The 26183-nt window shown below is 38.3% G+C and overlaps 2 protein-coding genes across 2 annotated transcripts; both read left to right on the top strand.

Moving 5' to 3' along the window:
- Nucleotides 1-1791: 1791 nt before the first annotated feature.
- On the top strand, nt 1792-14365 carry mrps27 (mitochondrial ribosomal protein S27). The gene is made up of 11 exons (XM_067522193.1): nt 1792-1881; nt 2180-2257; nt 4316-4386; nt 4500-4558; nt 5755-5869; nt 7248-7326; nt 8078-8193; nt 8417-8519; nt 8635-8777; nt 9603-9764; nt 11552-14365. The coding sequence occupies exons 1-11, from the start codon at nt 1809-1811 to the stop codon at nt 11798-11800; spliced, it is 1248 nt and encodes a 415-aa protein (XP_067378294.1). The 5' UTR covers nt 1792-1808; the 3' UTR covers nt 11801-14365.
- A 7568-nt stretch (nt 14366-21933) lies between these two features.
- On the top strand, nt 21934-25911 carry ptger4a (prostaglandin E receptor 4 (subtype EP4) a). Its single transcript, XM_067522456.1, has 2 exons — nt 21934-23033; nt 23497-25911. The coding sequence occupies exons 1-2, from the start codon at nt 22251-22253 to the stop codon at nt 24046-24048; spliced, it is 1335 nt and encodes a 444-aa protein (XP_067378557.1). The 5' UTR covers nt 21934-22250; the 3' UTR covers nt 24049-25911.
- Nucleotides 25912-26183: the final 272 nt, after the last annotated feature.

The following is a 26183-nucleotide window of genomic DNA, read 5'->3' as shown; positions in this document are numbered from 1 at the left end:
TGTCTAATAAAGTTTTCATTTCATTATTATCAAATTAAATCCCAGATTTACATCTACTGAACACTGACTTTTGATTTGCAGAACTTTCTAATTTAGTTAAAATTACATATTCACTGAAGCCCTACAGAACTATTTAAAAAAATATTCAGTTTGGTATTGCATTGTATGTCTTAACCTATTTGTCATTGTCAAGCAAAAATGTTGAAAACAGTGTTTCTTAAATGTCCTACTTTCTTTTCATTATTAGTCTTCAGCTGTTTTATTTCACAGTTAATTCACAGTTAATCTTATAAGTTTCTCAATTTATTCCTTTATTAAGATTATACATATTAGGCAGTTAATTGTGAAAATAATGGCTGGATTAATTGATAAATGCAAGTCAATAAACAGTTTAATAGCCTGAATAACACTGTTGTTTGTATGTTGCTTTACATTCGTTAATATAGTGACCCATTATTTTTAACTAAATTATAACAATTATTAATATACTGTCAATATGGACCTGTTCATACTGCTGAAAAATACACTAATACAAAGACCAGTGATGATGTTTATACAAATTTCTTGCCCTTTACTTTTGGCATCATGTGTCTTTCTGTCTCACTTATCTATTCAGACACCACACAACACTGTTACTGCAAAGAAAAAGGAAGCACAATGGGCATGCCAGTAACTGAGATACTGAGAACAAAAACTTCACATCACTAAACACAGTTATACATGAGGAAAATGTAGTGGGGGCAAGTTTGAAAAGGGATTTTTGTAAATAGCGATTGCACATGTATTGCCTCTTGCAGGATTAACATATTACAATTTATCAGCAAACACACACAGAAGATTCAAGAATATTTTACTTCTTCACTCCTGAAAAGGTGGCTGTAACCCCAGTTCATGTGATTATAAATGTTTACTTCCTGTCAGTTCTTTTTGCAGCTCAGGTAAGAGCTTCCTGTTTTGCTGGTCAGTAAGTAAATGAGATGGTGCTAAAATTCTTCCACGTTTTGTTCAACAAAACTGTCCCACCCCAGTCTCAACCTGTCACCTCCTTTGACGCAGTGCCAAGAGACTTACTGTAATTATAGCTGAGGGCTGTCCTGCTGAACAGAGAACAAAAGCACTGCCTCACTGACAAGAGAGATAGGAGAGGACAACAGTTCAGCAGTCCTGCAGTCCATACACAAACAAATACATATGTGAAACCAAAACAGCTCAGTTCCATGTTTAAAATGCTGCCATCCATCCTGGTTCTTTTTTTTTGGGGGGGGGGGGGGGGGGGGGGGGGTGACTGTGGCAGATTAAACATCACCAGACAATTTTAATCTCCTGGCAGGCACTGAAAAGCAGCCATCCATGATGCTGACAAACAAACACTGGGACATTTCATGGTTTTATTTACAGTGAGAGAGGGTAAACTGAACCTCCAGATATTCTTACTTCAGTGTCTTTATTCGCTCTTTGTGATTATGTAAACAGCGCCCTCTGTTGTCACACTATTGGTCCTGCTCAATTGTGTATCTCATGTTTTTATTTTCTATTTAAAGCATTTTGTCTATGCAATACACAACAGCCACAGAATTACTTCTATTTACCCAAGTGTACTTATTTTAATTAATCTGAAACTTTGTCCAAGGTGTGTTTAAGGGTGTGATTCATGTTTCACATATAGTATGACTATTTATTTATTTTATTTTGTAATTTAAACAAAAAAAAAAAAGAGTTTGTCACCTTTAATTATATAATTTTTTTTTTTTGGTATGATCCTTTTGTGTTACTACCCCCGTCGTCCGAAGAAATGGTATCGTCCAAAGATGGCGGCCGCCGTACTGAAACGATGTGTTACTTCAGTTGTCAAAGTTAAATGTTTATCTCCACTTATATCAGGTAGTTAAATCTTACATTTGCCTACAATAACAATATAGTTTGGGTATTCTGCATTTTTTTATTAAGTTCCATTTTCTTGTCCAGCAATGTCGTTAATTTGGTTGTTGTGGTTGCTAAACATCCGTCCATGTTCTTAGCTAATTAAAAGGTAACTGAGCCTGTTACCTGCTAAACGAGGGTTTCGTCACATAATGCGCTGTCGATAAGACTTTAATTGAGGTTTTCCAGATTGTAAACAGCCGATTTGAGCATATGTAGTAACTTTACTTGCATCTCGGTGACCTGTTTGTCTTTGCAGCTAGAAGATGGTTGCTCTCAGCAGCTTACACAGACACCAAAGTGTGGGAGGCGACGGAGAAAGATCCTCAGAACCTGGGTAAGAGTTAATAACACAATCACGATATTATTCACATACCGGAGTTTGCTGAACAGTGCAAAATGTACGCAACGTGAATGGAGATCAGTTTAGACAGTATCCGCTAGACTATTCAGAGGTAGCGACCACTGATCTTTCAGAGTTGCAGTCCCGCTTGCTTTCCCAGTTATCCCTGCACTACCCCCTGCTGATTACTTGGGTCACGTTTAGTTAAACGGAAGCTGGAAGATACCAAATTACTTCACCCTATTCTTAGATGGTATCTCCTAGCAAAAAATGTGAAAAAAGTGTTTTTTCAATGTCCAGCTTAACTTAAAATAATCGTTTCCTGTATAACTTTATCAGTCTTTCACATTGTTATGAAGGAATTCTGGCCGATTCGTCTTTACAACATTGCTTCAGTTCATTTACTTATGCACAGCTCTCTTAAGTTCCCACCACAGCACTTGAGTTGGGTTGACTAGGTCATTCCCAAGCCTTGATTCTTTTTATTTTTCAGCCATTCAGATTTACTGGTCTGCTTTGGATCATTGTCTTGTTGCATGACCCAATTTCCACCAAGCTTTAGCTGTTGAACAAATTGCCTCACATTCACCTCTAAAATACTTTGGTGTAGAGAGGGGGTCCTGGTTGACTCAATGACTGCAAGGTACCAATTTCCTGTGGCTGCAAAACAAGCCCAAATCATCACCCTTCCACTGCCGTGCTTTACAGTTTGTATGAGTTTTTTGGTTTTTGGCAAAAATGGCATTGATCATTAAGACCAAACAACTAAATTTTAATCTCATCTGTCTATTAGACCTTGTTTTAGAAGCCTTGTGGTTTGTTTAGATACATTTTATGAATCTCAGTTATTCTTTCATGTTCTTTTAAGACAGAAGAGGCTTTGTCGTACCGACAATTCCAAATTGTCCCATGATCAGTCATCACTGTTCATCACCACAGAATGTTAAATGCCAGTTGTTTGGAAGATGTTTGGAAATAGTTTTATAACCCTGTATAGCAACAATTAATTCTGTAAGACCCTTGCTTATGTCTTTCCCTCTGGTTTCCCTCTGATTAATTTTTGTTAAATAAATAATGGAAGAATGAAAAAATGTATATGTTGTTGTTTATCTGAGGTTGTTTTTTCCAAATAATAGCATCTGCTACAATGAGATCATTTTGTAATTATATATTTACACAAACAACATAGAATTTGAAGAGGGGGTACTAACTTTTGCACATGACTGTAAAGGCAATGAATTTATACAATAGACCCTTTTTATGGGTGTTTGGATTCTTACTTTTCATTTACACATTTTAGTCTTGTTTCTTGACTATTGCAAGAGTTTTAATTTACAATTTAATTTAAAATTAAAGGTCACTGTTATAAGGCCTGTGTTACATTAACACAGTTACTACTGCTATCCACAGTAGCTGTGGATCCATATTAAACTTTTTGTTTTTAGATAAAGGTCTGATATGGTGCATATTTAAATTGTTTAAAATTGTTTAATTTTGTCATTTTACAACATTAAATATAAAAGTCAAACCTGTTATGTTGTATAGCAAAACATTTTTTTATTATAGTATGATAAAATTTGAGTATTATTCCTGAAATTCTAATATCATAAAATGCCCAGAAGCAAATATATTCAAATGACACACATTAGAATTATTATCACCACTTACACTCTTGGTGAAATTTTAGCTAACAGATATCCACACCCAGAAATATTGATTGAAGCTTAGTTCATGTTAACAACAACAAGAAAAAAAAGTTGCTGTGTGCACATTATCACCACAGAGTGGCAGTGTAACTTCACAGCCTGATGGTGCACTGCTCAGTAGCTGTTCAGTAGTTTGTGTGTACTATCAGGGCACACAGCCGATTGTGGCTCACATTAAAATCTCAAAGACTTTATTATTGGAAACTTTTAATCTTTCAACCAACAACTGATGATGAAGCATTTGATGACATAATAAATGCAACATTTAAGTTGTTATACTACAGTATTTAAAAAAAAAAAAGATAACTTGAAGTTCTAACATTTTTGTTTGTTTGCTTACTTGCAGCTTTACTTGCCTCCGTAATGGACAGGACTTATGACAGGAACCTCCCAGTTAGCTCTCTTACTGTGTCTCGGGTAAGATGGTGCTATGTTTGAATACCTTGTGATAAAGTTGTCAGTGATAATGTTATGAATAATTTTGGTTACAAAGTTTCCACAACTATCAATATTTTCTGTTTGTGTTTCAGTTTGTTGACAATATATCCTCTAAGGAGGAAGTTGATCAAGCAGAGTACTACCTTTACAAGTAAGGGGAATATTTTTACTTCTGTATCTTCTCATTGCTGGGTTTTGTGTGGTACCAGCTTGTGCGCTTTCCTCAGAATGAATTGTCTTTTTGGTTTGTCTGTTTTGGTTTATGTTCAGTCACATGCTTTTCTTTGTTCGGGGTAACTCCAGACCTTTCCTGTTTACCCCTTTCTCTGGAATCTGCACCCATTCTTGGGATTACAAGATTTAGTATATTTCCCAATCACACCCTTGTTTGGGGCACATTGATTTTAATAATCAGTGAAATGCTGTAACTACTGTTTCACTTTGGGAACTGCAAAACAATTCAGATACATTCAGTAGTTTCTGTTGTGCTTGAACTATCATTTGTAAACTGTCTGGCAGTTGACAACAGACTTCTGTTGTGAGTGTTCCAGTCAAATGTAAAACCCTGCTTTTAGGAGGAGATAATCTGTATATTATTACTAAATAAAATGCTTGTTCACTGTAAGAGAAGCCAAATACATAAATGTATGTATTCTGGGATAAAATCCTAACAGTAACTACCATTTTAAACCATAAAAAAACAAACAGCGACAAAGCAGCATCTGCCTTGTTTTAACTGCTAATTATGATTGTAGTTATGTTTTTCTATTTTTATAATTTATATTGATTAAAAGTTTAATCAGATTGAAATGAATGCAGTTCCCTTTGTGCCATAATCATAATTCAAGATTATTTTCTGAATTTGCGATCAAACAAATATTCACTCTGTATATGAAACACAGCAATCAATTCAACCAGACTGAACTCTGACCCAAAACAATTGCAAGGTTCTCTGGCTGTTTTAGATAGGAAGGGGGGGTGCTGGCCTGTCCTTCTGGAAGGGAAGTTTGTTTATATTCTTGTTTTATAACTAAATTGTGACTTGATGGAAGCAATTGACAATGTAGTTATAAAACAAGAAGCAAGAGGGAGAAATGCTGTTTGTCTGATAGAGGTTAATGACAGTTAAGCTTTGATAAAACGCTATTTGATTTGTGGACTGTTGCTGTCCACACCGTGCAAGTAAAATTATAGGGGGCATAGGGCAGGTAAAATTTATAAGGTGGCATATCAGATTTCTGGGAGCGCCTGTTTCATGCCTCTGCCCTGCTACCCTGTTTGTGTTTAAACATTAATAGAGCAAAAGTTAGATATATAAAAAATATTTCTGTGTTTTATTTCCTCCAGGTTTCGTCATAGTCCAAATTGTTGGTACCTCCGAGACTGGACCATTCACAGTTGGATCAGACAGTGTCTTAAATACGGGGCCAGGGAGAAGGCCATGCACACACTTAAAAACAAGGTGCATGAGACGGTATACACTGAGCTGCCACAACATAAACACTGGTGGTTGTAATGCTGTAATAGAGAACAATGGTCATCACGGCCACCCTGAGCAGTCTGCAGCTACACAGCCCCATACACAGCAAAATGTGATACACTGTGTGCAGAGTTGTTTTATTATTATTATTTTTTCCCCTTTAAGCTTATCCCATGAGTTCAGGGTTGCCACAACAGATAATTTGTCCACATTTTGATTTGGCAATTTTATTTTATTATTTTCTTTACGCCAGATACCCTTCTTGATGCCACCCCTGCCCAATTTCTACCGGGGTTGGGACCGGCACTGCATGGCTGGGGATGTGGATGGGCTGTTGGGTGTTCAATGTCTTGCCCAGGGACGCTTGGGACATGTAGTCAGGAAGAGTGGGGCACGAAACTCCGACCCTATGGTTGACAGGCGGCCACTCTTCCAACTGAGAAAAAGCTAATAAGGGCTCACAGCTGCAATTTTCCATCAGTGTGACCGATTACAGATCCATTCTGCACCACCCATATGCATTTTCAAACCAATCTGAGAAGCAGAAATAACAAACCTGTGACATTTTCAGCCCAACATGTGTAGTTTAGCTGAAACACAGAGTTATTCCAAAAACAGAGGTGTCTCTAGCCAAGGACACAACCAAAGGACTAAAGACCTGTTTCCCCCCCAGGTAATTTTTTTTAAGAGCAGTGCCAATCTCTCTGCCATGTACATGCACAACCAGGTTTGTGGTCAACTTTCTACAACAGCTTTCTTACAACAGTACATTTGCGAGATCACAGGTTCCAGATAGTAAAAGCAGCAGAGTGAAAGTCTGACTGAAAGGAGAAAACAGTAATAGAGCAATGCTGTCTCATTAATAAAGCAATGTCCTGCCAAAGTCCCACTGAAATGAAACCATTACAGAGTGACCCACAGAAGTCTAAATAAGTTGCTTTCCATCAAAAAATTTTTTTTTATTTTCGTAGTTTTTTACTGTGTATCAGCTGGTTATCTCTAGTGGTCAAGGCAAATTGTTTGCTGCAAGAAAATGTGGATTATCAGTGACCAGGTTTTTAAGTGCATGTGAACTTTTTCTTTGCTTTGTTGAGAAAGCTGGTTTCTCTGAGTAACGTGGTTACTTGTGTGCATGTAAATGTAGTTTTTTTCTGCCTCTGTCACTGTTTTGGTTAGTTTCATCTTACTAAGAAATTTGAGGTCTTAATGCATTAGTAATCTGCAGTTAATAATATTGTGGTCTTCATCTTCTTTACCTAATCACGTAAGATAAACTGTCAGTTTACACAAGCAATTAAATAAATAAGTCATGTATGTGATGGAAATATTAACTGTGTGTGTGTACGTGTGTGCCACATAGGTCCAGTATGGAATATTCCCAGATGACTTCACCTTCAACCTGCTCATAGATTCATATATTAAAGATGGAGACTTTAAAAGTAAGGCTTTTTTAATGTTTCCAGTAAAATAGGCCTCACAGTTCCACAACCTGCAGTTTCCAGCTGTATTCATGTTGATTTTAAATATTTCCAGGAGTGGGAACAGAACACGTGTAAAATCACTAAAATAAAATTATAAACATTTCTTTCTTTGTTTATAAAAGACAGAGGTGAAGGGGAAGCCTGATTATTTTTCTACAATAACAGTGTAAAACAATGTCATTTTTTTCAACATACACCAATAGGTGTAGGTGTTTCTGTTATTTAGACTAGAGTAATTGATTTAAATGGGCTAGACAAAATAACTGAAACACCGGACATTATGATGCATTACAATTCAAATACCAACACAAACTCAGTTTACAAAACTGTTTCAACAAAAACTGAGCACTTTCATTAGAGGAATACTGCAGTTTGCTGTACATAATAAGCTGTCCCTTGTTTTTTTGCAGACATTAAGTTTGAGTGAAAATGGTTTAAAAAAAGGTCTTAGTGAAGGAAGCATGTGTCCTAAACATCCATTGAAACTTCCGCTCCTCTGGAAAGGAGGAAAAAATAACGGCATCAAACCGTCGGACTGCACTGACTGACTGAGTATTAAGGAGGCTCTAATGTTCCTCAAATGACCATATGAAACAAGCATAGTATGATGATGTGATATTTTTTCCACATAGTTTTTATGTTTCCAAAAACAAATAAAGGCAATATAGGAAGTAACTTAAACTATATTATGTCTTGTTGTAATGTTTAGGTGCGTGTTCTGTGGTTGAAGAGGTGATGCTCCAAGAGGCCTTCGACCTTCCCTCTACACAGATCCTGTCTCTCTATGCTCTGGGCAGTTACCTAGCAACCAGACCACAACTCACTGTGAGTGAACCAGCAGCAATGGCATAATGGGAGATGTCATTAAAACAAATGATCCCAAAATATTCTTGGGTTTGGAAATACAATACATCACCCTGGCTGCTACTCTGAATCATCAGTTTCCTGATACTGTGAATGATTTATGGGGGCTTTCATTCACTGCTGCAGCCTGCGGACTAAGAAGAATGCTTTCAAAACACTCACACCTGTTAATCATTCTGTTCAGGTGTCAGAGGAGCGAGCTTTGGGTGCATCACTGCTCATCTGTGGACTGAAGCAAGACGACACCGTTGGCCTTAGCGCTCTGCTACTCGGCAATGCTCTCCTAGGTGTGTATTGGAGTTTCTTCTGCCACAGCGTTGTATTTGTACTGTGAGTGATTCATCTAGCACTCTTTAATTATGCTGTTGATCTCATTTATTATCATCTATTTTCACCGTGAAGGAAAAGTGGAGATTTCAAAGGGCATACATGCCGTGTTCAAAGGGATGCCTCTCTTCTGGGCTCGCGGATATCTGGGCAATGCATTGGCCATCATGGAGAGAGTGGCTGCTGCCTCTGGTGATGTCAAGCTGTCCAAAGGCACAGTAAGGACATGCAATTAGAATAAATTACAGGCATAATCCAGATGTGACAGATCCATAATACTCGTCAAAGCATACATGCCATAACAACCAGGCAGAAAGAAACCCTACAGCAAAGAACAGTGCTTTGCAGTGTTCATATAAGTCCAGGCTATAGAAACACAGCAGCAGCAGCAGTAGCAAACACACTGCACAAACACTCTAGCAGACACCTTATTGTTATTGATCTTCTCCACTGACTGTGGGTTTGACGTCAAACAAATATTGAAGTGTTAATATTGTTGCCAGACAATCTTCATCAGCTCAGATGGAAGACACGCTCTGTCATATTGTTGTTATTTTTACATATGCCCGCACCTTATCTGGCCTGCGTTGTCCAGTTCTATAGTTTGGCCTTCTCCACCTCTAATGTGATTTTTGAAATGCCCGAAGCATCTCCGTGAGACTCACTGCAACAGGAACTAAAATGACCTATGTCAGACAGAGTCACAGCAACACAGACAGAGCAGTCACCACAGTAGGACAGATAGGAAATATTACATCTCAAATTAAGGGGCTGGTGACTGCTGCTTCCAGTCATAGTTAATCCAATCTCTTCCTACGATTAAGAGATGAGTTGTCAAGTTAGGTGTTCAGTCTCTTCCATCATTGTGTGTCTGTTCTGTAGTCATTCAGATAAGGACTATACCTCCTCAAACATTCAATCATTAAACTTTAAAGTAATTAATATACAGCTGTTATAGAATCATTGAACTGCACTTTGTATGAAAGAGAAAACATAAAAATAAAACCTTTCTGCAAATTTAATGTGTTTTTCTTTATTCTTAGCTGGACGATGTAAATGATTTACTGCAAAAACTGGCTCCCACCTCAGAATCTGACTCCTCTGGAGAGGAATCAGGAGATGAGGAGGACAAGAAAGAAGACACCTTGGACGAAGACGATCAGGCCGAGCAGGCAAAGCTACCTCAATACGCCAGCAGATTTAAGGTGGGTTTTTGTTTGTAGCAGCAACAGAATTCACATCCGTTTTCCTTGTTAGAGCAAGCCAGTAAACATGTAATAAACAGTGTTTCCTGTCATGTCTGTGCTGGTAGTTTACAAGTCATTCAGAGAGACAGCCTTTTGGTATTTTATTATTGAATAGTTTGAATTTTTCTTTCTTTATCTGTAGCAAGTTAAATAATAATTACTGGGCAATCTAAAAACCATAGTCACCTTTGGAAAATGTTTAGCATTTATGACCTTTAACACTTTGCGGCATAAAGCATGGGAGCTGTGCTTTTTGTAGCTTGGACTCTCTCCATGATAACGGAGATTTAGCAGGCAGAGTATTGCCTTTGCCCTCATTGTGTTGTCAGTATAGGACAGTATTATAGTTCACTCTGTTGTCAGTGGAAAATGCCTTTCAAATTGTGACCATTTGCTGATTCAACAGTGAGGCAGTTTCATTAGTGACACTCCTAAAGGATGATTCAAATAAATTAATTTCTAGGGAACTGCCTTTGTCATTCACCACCCAACAAGCCTGTGTAGGTTTTCTATAAACAATGGTTTTGTTTATATTCATCAATTACTCACCAAGATTAATTGCATATGTTCTTCATTTCCTTCCCCACAAAGCTGTTCACCCATGTTTACTAGCTTTTATTTGCGGAGCTTGATTTTCTTTTTGAAGATAAAGGTTACTAAGCACTGAGGCCAATTAGTGGGTTTCTTGACATGTTAATACCACGTAAATCAGTGGGAATCACACTTAAAAACATTGGTTGGTAGCATTATTAGTTAGCAGATACTGTGCAAAGGCCACTTAAAGTTTGACTGGCTTCACTGATGAAGGTATTATAAGGTTTGTCCTGTCACCAGTGTCTGTTGCTGCTTCACTACAGCTTCAAACAATGGATTAAACGATGGATTTACAGTCATGCGCAAATCCTATAACACCATCTTTTAATTCTATACTTCCATAAATGTTTCAGAAACATGGAGGTCCACTAATGTTCAACTCATTTCACTTATGGACTCCACTGGTTTGCTTGTAACGTCCACTTGTTGTACCAGTAAAATGTGGAAGAAATAAAAACACTGTAGAATGCAATGTGAAACACAATGAAAGCAGTAAATGACCTGATGTACTGTAAGATGCCTCAGTGTGTGCTGCTACAGGACGTCTTTTTAATGCTACAGTGTCTTAAGACTAGGGATCAGGCTGCAAATGTCCTTACAAACAATACAAAAGTATGGTGACCCAAGCATGATGTAGTTGAGTTTGAGTGTAGCTTTCATTTCAAGTCTTCATATTTAGTTTAAAACAATTTTCTGCATGTCCCCTTTGCGTGCTCCTGAACATGGTTTTAAACTGCCACCATGCCCTTGTTATTGAGCAGCTTTTGATTTTACAATTGCTGTCTCACCTACAAATTTTTTACAATCTATGTGTTGATCTTAATGTAGTTTTTCCGAACATTTATGCTTATTTTTAAGTCATGTGATCATCAGGCTCTAGACAACAGAGTTGGCCAACATGGCAGCAGTACCACTATTTTAAAGGCTTTAAAGTCCTTTATCTGAAGTGAACATACAAATCCATTAGTTTGATTGACTGTGACTTTGAGTAAATCGACTCTTGTCAGGATTTTTAGAGCTTAAGCATTTCGATGCGTATTACGATTATTGAAATCGCAGGTTTAAAGGGTTTTACCCAAACCATTTAAAGAAACAGGTGATGTCTGTATTTGGCACCTTTTTCATTTTTCTTTTTTTTCCTGCTTTTCCAGGAACTGAGCATCCAACTCGAGTCTCAGGGTAAATTGGACTCCGCCTCCTTCCAGGCTTTAGTGACTGCTCTGGCCCAGCAGAACCTGGCTGCTGCTGAGAAACCAGACCTGGAGCAGTATGAGAGCCGGCTGCTGGCTTGGGAGGCTGAGAAGAGGCAGCTGATCCAGCGAGAGAAGGAGATGAGGGCTAAGGCTGAGCAGGAGAAAGAGGAGAGGTTAGCCGCCAAGGCTGCAGCTCAACAGGCATAAGGACACTGAGGATGGAAATTAGGAAGTAATAAATGGTTTAAAGTCTTTAAACCTGTGACTTCTGCTGCTGCCATCTCATTTTGGCTTTGTATATGTCATTTACTGTATGCTGACATGATAAACATCTGGTATTTGGGCACATTTGAAAATTTGTTTTGTATTCATTTTCATTTCTGTCTGAAATACTGTCTGATATGCATTTATCTTCTACTGTGATCATGGGATAGTATCATAGTACACATCGGTGCCCACATCAGTTGTTCAATCAAGCCCAATGGTTGGAATTCATGTAAGCAAAAAACTTGGGAAAGGCCTTACCATCACATTCTCACTCCTCCTTTCAGCCTGCAGTTGGCTGTGTATGTGTGTGTTTGTCAAAAGCAGCTTTTCATATGAAAGAGATATTGAATTGATAAATGTGCTGATTAAGAATACCAAATAGACCAAACCATGAAGTATAGCTCCTGAACTATAACACTAATATTTGGACCCTTCAATGCAATTCAGTGTTTATTACAACCTGAACATGACTCAGTGGTTTAAAACACTTTAATTGGCAGATGGGAAAAATGTTAGGTTGTTTTTTTCTCTGCAAAATAATATGTTGTTGTGGCAGTGCACATAATATATTCATTCCACATTATTTTGCAGCTATTCAGGATTCAGAGCATGATGTTGGGCAGTCGAGGCTGAATGGAAAACACATAATGCACAAACAGGAACCACTGTAACCCTGATGTTCCTTTCTGACTGCTTTTCTGGGAACAGCTTGCTTCATCAATATTTGTCTTTATTATGAAATTTAATTTAGCTATTAGAGAATGTCATTACTTATGATATTGCTATATCAGAATATATAGAAGTGACATTGTGGTCTTTAACTTAATATTGGAAACAGAAATTGATTAAACAACCTCTTAGCAAACATAGCATTCCTTTTGAGCCGTTTGCCATGCAAGCAATCAACTTTAAAGTATGCTTAATGATGATTCTTATTGCAAAGAAAAACACAAAATGACTTCACTCATTAGCTTTGAGATTATTTCCTAATATATTGGAGAAATGGATCACAAATACTAGTGTATCTCAAATATTTTTAATAGTAAGAAAAAGTTCATTTTTTTTTAAAGTTCATTTAAGGTTAACAAGATATAGAGTGAAATTTTTCAATCTGTTCAGTCCAGTAAACAAAACCTGAAGCACAGGAAATGGTGATAACCTGACAGTTTCCAGGAGCTGATCATCGACACCCACCACAAGCCCAGAAGGCCACTGCTGGCTCAACTGACTATTGGCAGAATGCTGTATTGAAGCATATTTATGGGAAGTTGACAGAAAGGGAAAGGTGTGGTAGTGGGAAAATGTGCACAAGCTACAGGGATGACTGCAAGTTTTTTTTAGGAAAAAACAGTTCAGGAACATGGAACACATCACAAGGAGCAGATTGAGGCTGGAGTCAGTGCATCGAGAGCCACCACACACAGACAACCTCAGGAAATTTCTAGTATTTAGCCACTCCTGAACCAGAACCAACAAGCAGGAACTTTGTGTCACAAGTGTCTTTCCTGGGCTAATGAGAAGAAGAAGTGGAGCATTGCTCAGTCTTTTTTCGTGATTTATTCGTGAGATTGCACAAAATAAAAGTCCCAGAGTCTGGATGAAAAGCAGAGAGGGAAAGTATCCAAAGTCCAGTGTTTCCACATTCAGTGATAATTTGGGGCCATGTCATCTCCTGGTCCAGTCTCCAGGTCCACTGTGTCCAATCAAAGCCAAAGTCAACGCAGATGTGTATCTACCAGGAGATTTTTAGATAACCTAATGCTTCCATCTGCTGACAAGCTTTAGGACGGATTTTCCAGCAGGACTGAGTGAGTATCACCGCATCATGTGAGTAATTACAGGATTACTATCTTGTATGTAAGTCAAACTAGACCAGAGCAGAAAGCCAGTGCCACAGTGGGGGTCACAGAGTTCTGTAAAACTATGAATCACAATTGAAGAATCTCAAAGCAATGAGCAGTGTCAGACAATTGACACACAGTTAGTTGTGCGATTTATTGTAGCTGACATTCTTGCCATATTAGTGACAGTGAAGTGGTGGGTTGAGATAAGGCCACATTGCAATTCCTAAGGTAATTATCATTAAAAAAAAAGTGCCACAGATTTCTCATTCTCCTATCTTTGATGTCTTTTATCTTACACCAGCTTCCCATCACAAGCTGCAAAAGCTCAGATGATTTATTACGTGATTTGTATCTCCTCGTATAAATCTTTAACCATGGAATAGCTGTAGACAATGAATTAAGTCTAATCTACAATAAGAATGGGCTATTCATCTTCCTCTGTTACTGTCTTGTCCTCAAGCTCAACTTAAAACCACTGGTGTAAAAGCAACGCGAGTGTTTACTTTTGTTTCTGTTGTCAGAGAAAGTGTTTGGCTGTCATGACTTCAGGTGTTTGAGCAAGCGTCAGACAGGTGTGCTTTTAGCCCCCCCCTCTCCTCAGTTGAACTCGGGAAGTTTGGCATTCACATCACTGGTTATCGGATGTCCACAGTCATTGCAAGTGTTTTAAAAGGGATGCATTAGACATAAGTGCTGAGCTTGGATACACAGGGAAACCTTATTTGTAGAATAAATACTTCAGCTGGTTGGAGAATTTATGACAAAGGCAGCACATTTAATCTAATCTTGTTGGTTTAGTATGTACTATCCACACTGAACAGTATGTGTGTTTGTGTGTTTTATTTACTAAATCTGTTGAATTTTCCTCTTATCATTTTATCATGACTCAGTTTTTTCCCTTTAGTCGTGTAAATGCAAGGTTGTTGGTTTTTATTTTTCTTTCTGAACTATTAACAGAAGTCAACAGGATTTCGTTTCTATTTTTGATTTGTGAGTGTAATTTATGTCTCTGACCCCTGTCTGTCTGTGTCCTGCTTTGTAAAATCAGATAACAGGATAAGATGCTGCTGTTTGTGTTGCCTTTTGCCCAGCCTGCCTGCAGCAGCAGAGAAACATATCTTTCATGATTCATCAAGGTCAGCTGCTTCATATTTAATATAAGAAAGAAATAAGTGGAAACAAATATTGTTTAATTTGTATGTCTGTTTGTTTTGAGGGTACGCATGGCTTTCATGTGTTCTGACATGGCTGTATTGCACACATATTAAACTGCAATAAATTATGCAGATGTGCAATAAAAAATTGGATTTATTTGTTGTCTAATTATATTGTCATCAGTTATACTATCGTCATTGCCTGAAAAAATATATGTAAAGCCTTTTCAAACTGTTATTTGTGTCAGTGCGGCAGATGGAAAGAACAAAAGAGTTTTTTGCCAAAACGTTTGCTAAATTTTTCCAAAATACCACGTTTTAAAATCTGAACCTTATATAGTTTGAATACTTTTAGCCGCTTATTTACATTCTCTAGTTTTGTATTTTGTTGTCTCAGAAAAATAATGGTAACATATCGTTTCACTCAGTCAAGTTCTGACTCAGTTTTTTTGTTTTTATGCACAGATGTTTTTGAATATACATAAACGTGCATGACTTCGGGAGTTTTTCTCTCACCATGTTCTACCATTCTTTCAAAAAATACTCATGTTGTCACAAATCCTGCTGTGAGTGTTAGTGTGCTCAAAAAGAGGTACCTGGCATAATGTTTGTGGGCTGCTCCTTATGACTTTAAGGTGGGATAAAAAGCCTGCTGGGAAGGATATAATCACTAATGCGATCAGAATATGTGGATCTGAACCTTCTGGTTGTGAGGCTGCACCACTGTGCTGCCCCGATTCTGAATGTTAGATTTTCCATTTAGAGTCCGGACGTCAGAAAGGTGTTGGGGGGAGGGGTCAGCAACTCTGGTTAAGCATTAAGCAAACACTTTGGCTGAATGCTGGTGATCCCATTAGTCGAGAAAAACAAATGTCACGATACCTGCTCAACTACTGACCCGCCACAAACTACCTCGGAGTGCTCTGTGGAGCCGCTGTATATTGTTTTTATTGCTTGTGATATTTTTTTTTTCAATACGCACCTGCACTTGATGCTGTTAATTTGAAGCTTTCAGGTGATTCATATTTTTTCCTCACAACAAAGAGAAGATGTACAGTGCAAACAGTGGTGCTCAGTTCTGTACTTTTTCTACTCCCCAACTACTGAAAACCATCCTACCTGAACTACAGTGTGACCCAGCTCTTTATTAGGATGATTGATGCTCTGATACCGATTGGCTGATTTCTATTATCTCTTACAACCTCCGAACACTCACTGCTGCAGCTTTTTATTTGCAAAGCTTTGTGAGAGTATTGACCCAACACAGTGGTGATGTAGATAAAACATGTCTGAGTGTTTGGGGATGATGTAACTGTCTGACAAGATGTGTCACACTGGCCCACTGGGCCAGCGCTTTAGCGCTGCTCATGACACTGAAATGGACCTAGAATGAATCAGCATGTTATTTCTGTAACATAATGAAAAAAAAATGTTTTCATATGCACCAATCCTGTGAAAAAAGTTACACTGTATAATGCAGCCCACAAATTGTATCTTGATTTGTTGCCAGAAACACGCTCACCCTGAAAAACAGGAGCATGTGGGGACTCCTGATGACAAATTGCCTGAAGCAAATTCATGGGTAAAAGCGGTGCTACCAGAAAAATGAGACTAATTGCATCAAGAGAACAATTTATCATAATACATGTGAATGCTTACATACATCATCAGGAGGAAATGAGTTTCATAATTTACGGTTGAGGTTAAGTAGCCAACAAGAATTGTAATTAATTTGTTTATTGAGATCTGATTTTCTTCTCAAGTGATCGTCATCTGAAACATAATCCGTAATGGTTTGTTTTAGTTTGTGGTTTCTTTCATGGTTAAAAATTACTTTCACATCAGCAGAACATTTTTCAAAGGGGGTTGATAAAACCTAACGCAACTACATTACACTAAAGAGAGAAGACCAAACACAAAAAAGCACAGAAATATAATTAAAAGAGACATAATTAAATAGATGTGGACTTAGAAAGTCAAAATCCCATAACTCTTGATGGTTAGGACTTGTAATATTTGTAGTTTTACTCCAAATTCATCTTCCAATAGTGAGGATTGATGAATATGAGGTGATGAAGGTAAATACTACTGCCACAGAATACTAATACCCACATAAAAGCAGGTGGACTATAGAGGATCTGTACCAGTGGCTCATTTGATGACAATATAGGGTGTAGCTATCCTGATGGCTTTAAGTTTCCTATATTCACATTGGTTGCCGAACAGCACATCTTTTACTTTTGAGTTCCTCTATTGTCACACAAAAGCTGAGTTTCACACTGATGTGATAAAAATGCTGCAGAAAGAAAAATGTCCTCCCATGGCAACACAGCAGAGATCTTCTGATGTCATCACTTGAACATTTGAACCAATCAGCCAAAACATTAAAACCACCTGGTGGTTTTAAAGACACCGGTAGATCACGGACTGCATAAACTCTGTGTACCCCATAAAACAGTGTGGGTATTATAAAGCGTCAGTGGATTAGCCTCCAAAAGCCAGCGTTTCACTTAAGCAATCAGCAAACAACTACATTTAAAGATAACGTACAGTGCAGACAAAGCTCTACCATGGTTATCTGGGCAAGTAAGGTTAGGGTAAAAATAGCCATAAAAATAGTTTTTTCTTTCAGGCAAGAGTTCTTGTGTGGTAAATATTAAATTCATGGAACAGCTGACATAGATCATTAGTGCAGGCAGTGTTATCTTGTAGTGCTAAGAGAAGCTAAAGATAATAATAACATAACAGCACAGATAATGATAAGGTCACTTAACACATAATCACCAAAAACAATAAGCTACGTTCAGCTCATTAGCTTACTTACATTGTTGACGTCAGGTTAAATCCTACTCTCACTTAATCCTACCTGTGTGTTATATTTGTAATACCTGAAAACACTCTTTGTGTCGATGTCTTGGTTTTTTTTTACATTGTATTTCCGAAGAGCAGATACAGTCTGCATTTTTAAATACGAGCAATGAGATTAAACCATGAAAGCAGTCGTGTATGTGCTTTTTTACTTTTGTCAAAAAACAACCTCCCTTCCTATTGTCTCACACACCTGAGGACCCCCAGCTCTCAATAATACTTTGAGTTGAACTCTTAATAAAACCCTTAATGAAAACAACTTTTGCATCCTTTGTAATGTCATGAACTCATTAAATGAAATGTGTTTTGCTCTTTTTATTTATTTTTTTTTTTGGTTTGGCCCTTTGGCTGTAGTTGTTCACCATTTGGCTTAATGTATACGAGTCATCAGCAGTTTACCTCCTGCGTGCTTGTTTCCACTGTACTTTTAGGGGCAACTAGGGTCATCTGGTCATTAGCAGCTTTAAGTTTTTCTCCCTGTTATTGATCACAACTATGATGTCTACAACTTAGGGCACACTTGTACAGGAACTTGCAGTGACATAAGACATACAGTTTTTTTTTCTAAAGAATCTGATAGTTTGGGGGTTTTACACTTTAAAGCTACTGCTCTTGATTTTGCCCTCTTTAGGAATTGCTCTTTAGGATTTTGCTCTTTAGGAATAAACGCATGCTGGAACATTGTGTTAAGTGTCGTATTAGAAGTCAAGTGTTCTTTGTCATTTTGAATTGAATGAGCTTGAGCCAGCTTTTTTTTTTTTTGCTGTGGCAAACTTTGCAGTTCTGCAGCCTCAAGCATAAACCCTCCTCTGATGTGTTCCGGCTGAGGACTGTGAAATGTGTTATGAAGAGTGATGGTGATGCAGATGTATGTTGTAGGTGCACTGAATCTATATTTTGAAGGAGATAGAGATTATATAGAATGAAATTTGACAACTTTGTCAATTGTCCAAACAAATGTCAACTTCACATGCCGCCTGCTGCGAACTATTTCTGTTATCATGTTGGCATCACATGTCAAACTCAGTGCCAGGTCAAACTGTTTATCTCTTATTCTCGGCCCCGCAGCTTTGTTATGTTGAGCGAGATTGCATGCGGATGTTATCTACAAATCTACCAGACCACAGAATAAACACATCCAAACTCTCTCTAAACTTTACATTTAAAAACAAGCCCTCCACCTGGGCTTATTCTCAGAAATGATGGGAATCCCGAACTAAAATAAAGAGAGGCGACTAGATTTAGGTCATTATAAAGTACTGTAAGTATAACCTGCTAAATTTGAAAGTAGCAGCTAAATGCTTAAAATAGCAAAGTAGACAAACTTTATCTTTGTTGTGTCAGGCCATTCAGTGTTATCTCATCTTTTCATGCCGACCGGTTTCTAAAGCAAGCAGAGATAATTTTGCTTTGCTGGTCAATAGTGTTCATTTATTTCACTACAAAATGAGCTTAAACGGTAACATTGAAAGTTAATTTTTTATTAAAGTGGAGCAGCGATTAGAATTTGCACTAACAAATGCTGAGGAAAACAGGATCTGTACCTGAATTCTCAAACAGCCTAAAGCAATTATTCCCAATCCTGGTCTTCAAGGTGCCCTGATCTGCTTGTTTTCCAACTAACCCTGCACCACACACTGCTGATCACCTGGATCAGGTGTGTTCAGTTAATTCGGAAGCTGGAACATACCAACTTAAATGAGGGTGGCGTGGCAAAAGACAAAGTGAATTGGTATGTTCTAGCTTCTGACTAACTAAACACACCTGATCCGGGTGATCAGCAGTGTGTGGTGCAGGGTTAGTTGGAAACCAGTGAACCTTGAAGACCAGGATTGAGAACAACTAGTCTAAAGAAACAAGATAATCATGACATCAGTGATCGGTACAGGTTTAAACTGGGCAGAATCAATGTTTTGATAATAAGGAAAAGCTCCAGAACATCTCCCAAATGGGCCTTGTGAGGAGAAAACCTAAAATAAAAACTATGTAATCATAGTGAGCATGGTAAGTATAGAAAAAAGTTGAAAACATGTTTTATATGAGAGATTTCTGAGTACTTTTTGTGAGAGTTGTGAAAAGTATGGGTGTGTAAGCTGTCAATCTCTGTAAATATTTTGCAGAATTACACCTGGAATGAAGCCAGTTTCTCTTGGCCCATCCCACGAGTGCTGAGTGTGTCTGTACCTGTCCACAGAGATCATGCTACGCTCTACATGTAGCTACTGTTTCTCTAAACAAACAGGCCTGTGGCAAAATGTCAGCCCAGGTGATACATCATATAGGCTCAGCCCTGGAGGACACATTGTTGAAGGGGAAATCATGCAGAGCTACACCTAAAATACCATAACTGCATTTCTTCATTTTTTACGTTCTTCTTGTTCTAAGGGACAAAATCTAATGTCTACTTACCCCATTGGGAGAATAAAGTATGGTGTTTTACACCAATTGCCAAAACTTAGAGGATTAAACATCTATAGAGCCAACAATACTTTTCATAACACAATGTAGTAATTGTTTGTGACAAGAATTAAATCTTTGGAAGAAATGGTGTATTTAGGAAGTAGGCTTTGCTTCGCTTACTTCACACTACAAAAGTGTAACAAAAAACAAGTGTACAAACACAAGGACCCACTCAGTTGTCTGATTGTCTATCAGCACAACATTAGCTATTTACAGAGAAATACAGAGATTTTTTCCAGTAGTGCTGGTGGTCATTACTCTGTGTTTGTATTGCAAGCATGCTACAGGTTATCAGACTGCAGCACACAAATCCTGGAAAAGCACATTCACAACTACTGTAGCACAATCTTTTAAATCTACTTACTTCTCAAAGCCTTGAAACCAGATGTACATATTCACAAAACAACCGGCCGTGTATGCACAGCGTGGTAAACACACTCGCACACAAACACATTACATAACTGATGTGTTTTTGATTTATTTTTATTTTTTTATGTCAATAAATCTACAATAGCAGAGAGTTTCCCCTTGTCCTGTTTTTCAGTCAGTGGGTTTTCAGTGTATTGGAATCAAGATCTCACATCTACTGAGTTCGGTGTGTTCTGTGAAACCATTTGCAGTCTAACTAAGGGATGGAAACAACCTGATATTTGAGAGTCAGTAGAGTTTTCCCTCATGCAGGCTTTTCTACATACATTTAGCATATGAATAGAGGGCCTGGATGCTAAACTCAAAGATGATACCTAGTCTTGAGCCTTAATGTTTTCTATTTTTTTCCTTTTTAGCTGCAACCTACTGCACTTTACATATGCGTTTGTTTAGGCTTGCATAGCACTGGGTTAAAATTAAAGATGGATTATTATTATTTTAAGAGACAGTGTTGAGTGTCCACACATTCCCATTCAACCCATAGACTTTCCATTGCGATGATGTGAGAAAAATAAATCTCACTTTTCTAACCTGTTACAAATTACTGTTTATACTGTTTTACATGTAACATAAATGGCTCTTGTCCATATTAAATAGAAATAACATGCATTATTGATGTCTTACGGCAAACAAATTAGTTCCAGGACTAATGTGAAGCAAAAGCCGGCAGAGGCAAATTTTTTTCTTACTTTCGTTGACTCTTATTTACACTCTCATAAATACATTTACGTGAAATTTTGTGAAATGATCAGCGGACGACAGGAACAGTTGAATAAATTCTGCCAATTTTTTACTTTTTATGCCTAGTTATCGAACAAACAAAGACTTTTGATCCCAAATTATTCCCGTTATGGGATGAAATCATTTTAGCAGAACCTGAGAGTGATTTCATTGGGTGTTTTGAAAAGTAGCAGTACCTTTTATCCTAGATCACACTGTATTTGTTGTCATATTTCTACACTATTATTATGCCCCGAGTTATCTGGTTTTACATTTTAATGTGAGTATGAGAGATAAAATAAGATTAGTGAGCTTTTTTTAGTGCCATGTTCCTTAAATGGGTTTTAAGGTGTGTAATGGTAGGTCAAAAAGGTCAAACATCTCTGCTTAGTGTGCTCCTTTGAGTGGAAACAACCTCTGAAAACGTCTGAAATGTAAAAGCATTCAACTTTTTTGAGAAACTACGTTTGGAGCGTGTTTAGTTTAATCTCGGTGTGTTACACAATCTGTCCAATACTTTCCTGCATCAAGCTGAACATCTGATGAGGGCTGTGATGTGAAATCAAGGGGAGGGACTGAGCCCTGCAGGAAGCTTGAAGGCACTTTCATTGAAGCTCCTGCTGTCTGTTGCCTGTTTTTATCTCTGTCCTACGGTGAGTGAAATCTGCTCGTCTTGCACTGCTAGCTTCAGGATCTGATAGCAAAATACCACTGAACTGTCGGAAACCACAGCAGCAGCGGGCACAGCATGCTCTGAAGGAGGTTAAAAGTTTTTTAAGAAGCTGGCGAAAACGGTTGTGATCCTTAACGATGTTGCCCTGGCTTCCTTGAAGTGCATGTACGTTTCGTGCTCTCAAATTGGGAACCTGACCTTAAGAAAGTTGTTTCCTGAGGCGCGTTTGTTGGAAAGTAGCAATGAACAATCAGTCGATGACAGGGAGGACCATGGTCCCGACCATTCCGTCAGTGATGTTCATTTTCGGGGTGGTTGGGAATGTCATCGCCATCGTGGTCCTGTGTAAATCCCGCAAAGAACAGAAAGAAACCACGTTTTACACACTGGTGTGCGGGCTGGCAATCACAGACCTCCTGGGCACACTGCTGGCCAGTCCGGTCACCATCGCCATTTATGTGAAAGGATCGTGGCCCGGAGATGACCCGCTTTGCCAGTACTTTGGATTCACCATGCTTTTCTTTTCTCTGGCGGGGCTCAGCATCATCTGTGCCATGTCTGTGGAGCGATACATGGCTATAAACCATGCCTACTTTTACAATGACTATGTGGACCAAAAGCTAGCGGGGTTGACTCTCCTAGCCATCTACATTTCCAATGCGTTTTTCTGCGCCCTGCCGATTATGGGCTTTGGACAGGTAAAGAAGCAGTACCCGCAAACCTGGTGTTTTTTAGAGTGGAGGAGCAACAAGACCAGCGATGCGGCTTATTCCTACATGTATGCGGGGTTCAGCTCTCTTCTCATTCTTACCACTGTTATTTCTAACGTGGTAGTGTGTGTGGCTTTGATCCGGATGCACCGGCGCTTCGTGCGCAAGATGTCTGTGGGAACCGACCTGGGGCGCAACGTGGACCCGCGGAGGAGAGGACGCAGCTTTAGGCGCCTGGCCGCTGCAGAGATCCAGATGGTTATTCTGCTCATAGGCACGTCGGCAGTGGTGCTCATCTGCTCCATCCCACTTGTTGTAAGGTTTCTTGTCTTTGCTCGCTGTGGGTAATTCTTACCATTACGCACATTTTACGCACGGCTTTGGTTCTACACGTAATGTAGTTTTTTGTATGCAACACTACTAATTCAAATCAAGTCAAATAGATGAATAGGAAACAAATTTAAGACATATTTTTTTGTACTCCCCCTATATAAGTATATGCCATATGCACTCGCGGCTCTTTTGTTGTCGCTTTTGTGCCATGTGTTCTTGTAACTTTGACGATATCCAAGGGGACACTTGCATAGTAAAGTTATATTTGGACTAGATTTCTTTTTCTTCCCTGCTGGCTGCTTTGGTGGTCACATGTTTTTGTTAGTGGCTTTCTCAGTCTTCCTGTTAGACACGTGCATATCCAAAGCTGCACACTTTCCCGCAATTGACAACATCATTTGTTTTTCAAATCAATGCTCTCATTTATTTGTTATTTTCTTTATAGGCTCAGGTGTTTTTGAACCAGCTTTATAAGACTCCAGTGGAACTGCGGTTGGACAAAAACCCGGATCTCCGAGCTATACGTTTTGCCTCCTTCAACCCAATTCTTGACCCCTGGATTTACATTCTGCTCCGCAAGGCTGTTCTCCTGAAGATCATTGAGAAAATCAAATGTCTGTTTTGTAAACTAGGAGCAAGGAGGCAGCAGAGACAGAGAAATGTGCACTGTAATTCCACTGATGCTCATCCACTCTCCTCTATCATCTCTAACCGAGACTCTCTGCAAGATATCACCAGCAGCTCCCAGGCTTTCTTCTACCTGACAGAGGACCCTTTGTGCACTGGAAAGTGTCGTAAAGCACATAGACTCTGTGGTTCACAATCTTCATTAGTTAGAAACTCACAAGCGTCTTACTCATCTGAGCATTATAGCACTGAGGCTCAGGGTCAAGAAGGGACAAAGTTAAATAGAGGTCATCCAGCCTTGTCCTGCCCCAAAGATTCCTCACTTCAGGTGTCGTTGAGCACTGAGACAGTGGAGGAGAAATGCATCTGAAGGAACTTTGTATCATCAGAAAGTTTTCAGATCACTTTGAGCTGGATGTCTACTGAATTACTTCTCCTTAAGTGAACGTTTAAACCTATGAAAAATGGTGGGGGGAGGCACATAAACATTGTTATTGACTATAAAGTCAGGCACATGCAGGGCGAACGAGGAGAAACTGAGAACCTTGAAGTGCTGTGACCTTCATTTTCTTGTGTTTCTCTGTTTTAGCACTCAGGTACCTCAGGTGATGACCATCTCTGACTCTGTTAGCATGATGCCTGAGACAGATGTTGTTCTAACAGACATCGCCCACAACTTCATGACTCAAGTGTCAGCGCCGGAAAAGCCATCCTTCCAGCCATCCAAGTACTTTGTTTAATCGCTGTGGAAACATTTACTGTAAAGTAGAAGAAGCCAGTAATTTAGAATAATTGAGTCACATGCTTGTGGTAAATTAAAACAGTGTTGAATGTGGTCCTTACGAGTAACAAACCTTATTGTACAGGGCTTAATTCCTGTAGCGTTAATTCCATGACTAATGTGCAGTGCAGTATTATCATGTGGCGAACGGCAAAGTTTTTGTTCTTCAGCCCTGGAATACACACAAATATGTCCTCTCAAATTATAAAAAGCTTTGTTTTCCTTCTTACCATGAGGGTACAAACATTCCTGTGCCGTAGCTGTTAACACCAAACAATTTAAATCTGACCCGGAAAAGTTTTTTTTTTCCCACAGCTATGAAAAGAATGTGGTATAAATCAGTGGACAGATGTTACTTAATGTGGAGATATTTCAACACAGCAGTCAGAAAGAAAATGGTGTTACATATGTTCATTGCTGTCTGGAATATTGTTTGTAATCAAGTTATTCTTCTCTAGGAGAAGGTTTTAGTTTATAAATCACAACTCTAAATGGGTTATCCAAAAGAAATATTTATGCACAGTTATTAAGTTATAAAAGTTATGTTTGATCAGTACGCATGCTTCTGATTTTCTTAAAAAACATAAAAAAGTCAGGACTCATATAAATATACGTTTAGCAATCATATTCTCACTTAATTTATAGTTTTATAGTCAAAATAAAACTGCATTATTACAAACTGTAATATTATGAATAATGCCCAGCACCGTTTCCAAAACATAGATTGTAGATGTTTGGTTTAGATAAGAGAAAAAAAAAAAATCACATTTTTAAAGCTGTTACGAGGAAATAATTCAAAATTTGCTGTAAATAATCAAGTTTGTTCCTGTGCCGTGTTTAGCTGTGGGTTTCCAAATGACAGATTTTCTATTTTTTATGAGATGTAAGTCACTTGACACCTTCTGCTCTGGCTTATTGCTAATAGACTGAACGTTTGACCTCCTGTTTGTTTGAACTTTCCCACTCCTATGAGCTTTATGTCTTAAGCACTGGCAGCTCTGAAGCACGCTGTCTGCCTGTTTCCCCCTGCTGTTAAATTGGCTCCTGAATGGTGCTTCATGTTATACATGTTCTTGCCTTTTTTTTTTTCATTGTTGCCTTTAGTATGGACACAATTGTTTGTGTGCATGAATGCGGAGTAAGGCCATAAGATTTTACAGTTTAACAATATTTTGTTAAGGGTAGATTTGGACACAGCAGCCAATCAATCCATCTTTAAAGTTTGCACTTTGTTAATATTGTGGTCATATTGTAATGCAAAATGAAATTGGTAGACATATAGTTCAACAATATAATTTATCTGTTATATTACTTTTTGTATTTGTAACAATGGTTTGGCATGTGCCAGAACTCAGTATTAATGACTGATAAGGCTTGTGTGTTCAGCATTATAAATATGTACACAGACAATGCAGCTGTCGTGTTGTTTCAAAGCAAACATTACCTTTTGAAATGTCGTCATATGTTGTACATAAAGTGACAGTTCAGTTCACAATATGAACAACAAGTTTCTCACACTCGTTTTTTTTTCTTGCTAAGGTTTTGTGAGATGATCTCATGACCCCATTAGTGCAGACAAATAACCCTGAGAAGAGCAGGCTTCCACTTTTCCAGAGTTTATAGACAAATAAACTAAAGTAGGATTTTTGTAAGCCTCTGGATTTTGGTAATGTGTCAAATGGCAAACGCCAGACAGACAAAGAAACCGAGCCGAGTGGGAAAAA

This window comes from Channa argus, chromosome 11, assembly GCF_033026475.1.
Source record: "Channa argus isolate prfri chromosome 11, Channa argus male v1.0, whole genome shotgun sequence".
NCBI classification, from domain to species: Eukaryota; Metazoa; Chordata; class Actinopteri; order Anabantiformes; family Channidae; genus Channa; species Channa argus.
Note: the sequence above shows the minus strand (reverse complement) of the source record. Positions and strands in the feature narration are given on the sequence as shown.

Excerpts from the sequence above, each read along its gene's own strand:
- mrps27 (XM_067522193.1), top strand. The coding sequence starts at position 1,809 with ATGGCGGCCGCCGTACTGAAACGATGTGTTACTTCAGTTGTCAAAGTT. Across the intron at positions 2,258-4,315 it reads GAAAGATCCTCAGAACCTGG|CTTTACTTGCCTCCGTAATG; the intron begins GTAAGAGTTAAT and ends GCTTACTTGCAG. Across the intron at positions 8,194-8,416 it reads CAACCAGACCACAACTCACT|GTGTCAGAGGAGCGAGCTTT; the intron begins GTGAGTGAACCA and ends CATTCTGTTCAG.
- ptger4a (XM_067522456.1), top strand. The coding sequence starts at position 22,251 with ATGAACAATCAGTCGATGACAGGGAGGACCATGGTCCCGACCATTCCG. Across the intron at positions 23,034-23,496 it reads TCTGCTCCATCCCACTTGTT|GCTCAGGTGTTTTTGAACCA; the intron begins GTAAGGTTTCTT and ends TTTTCTTTATAG.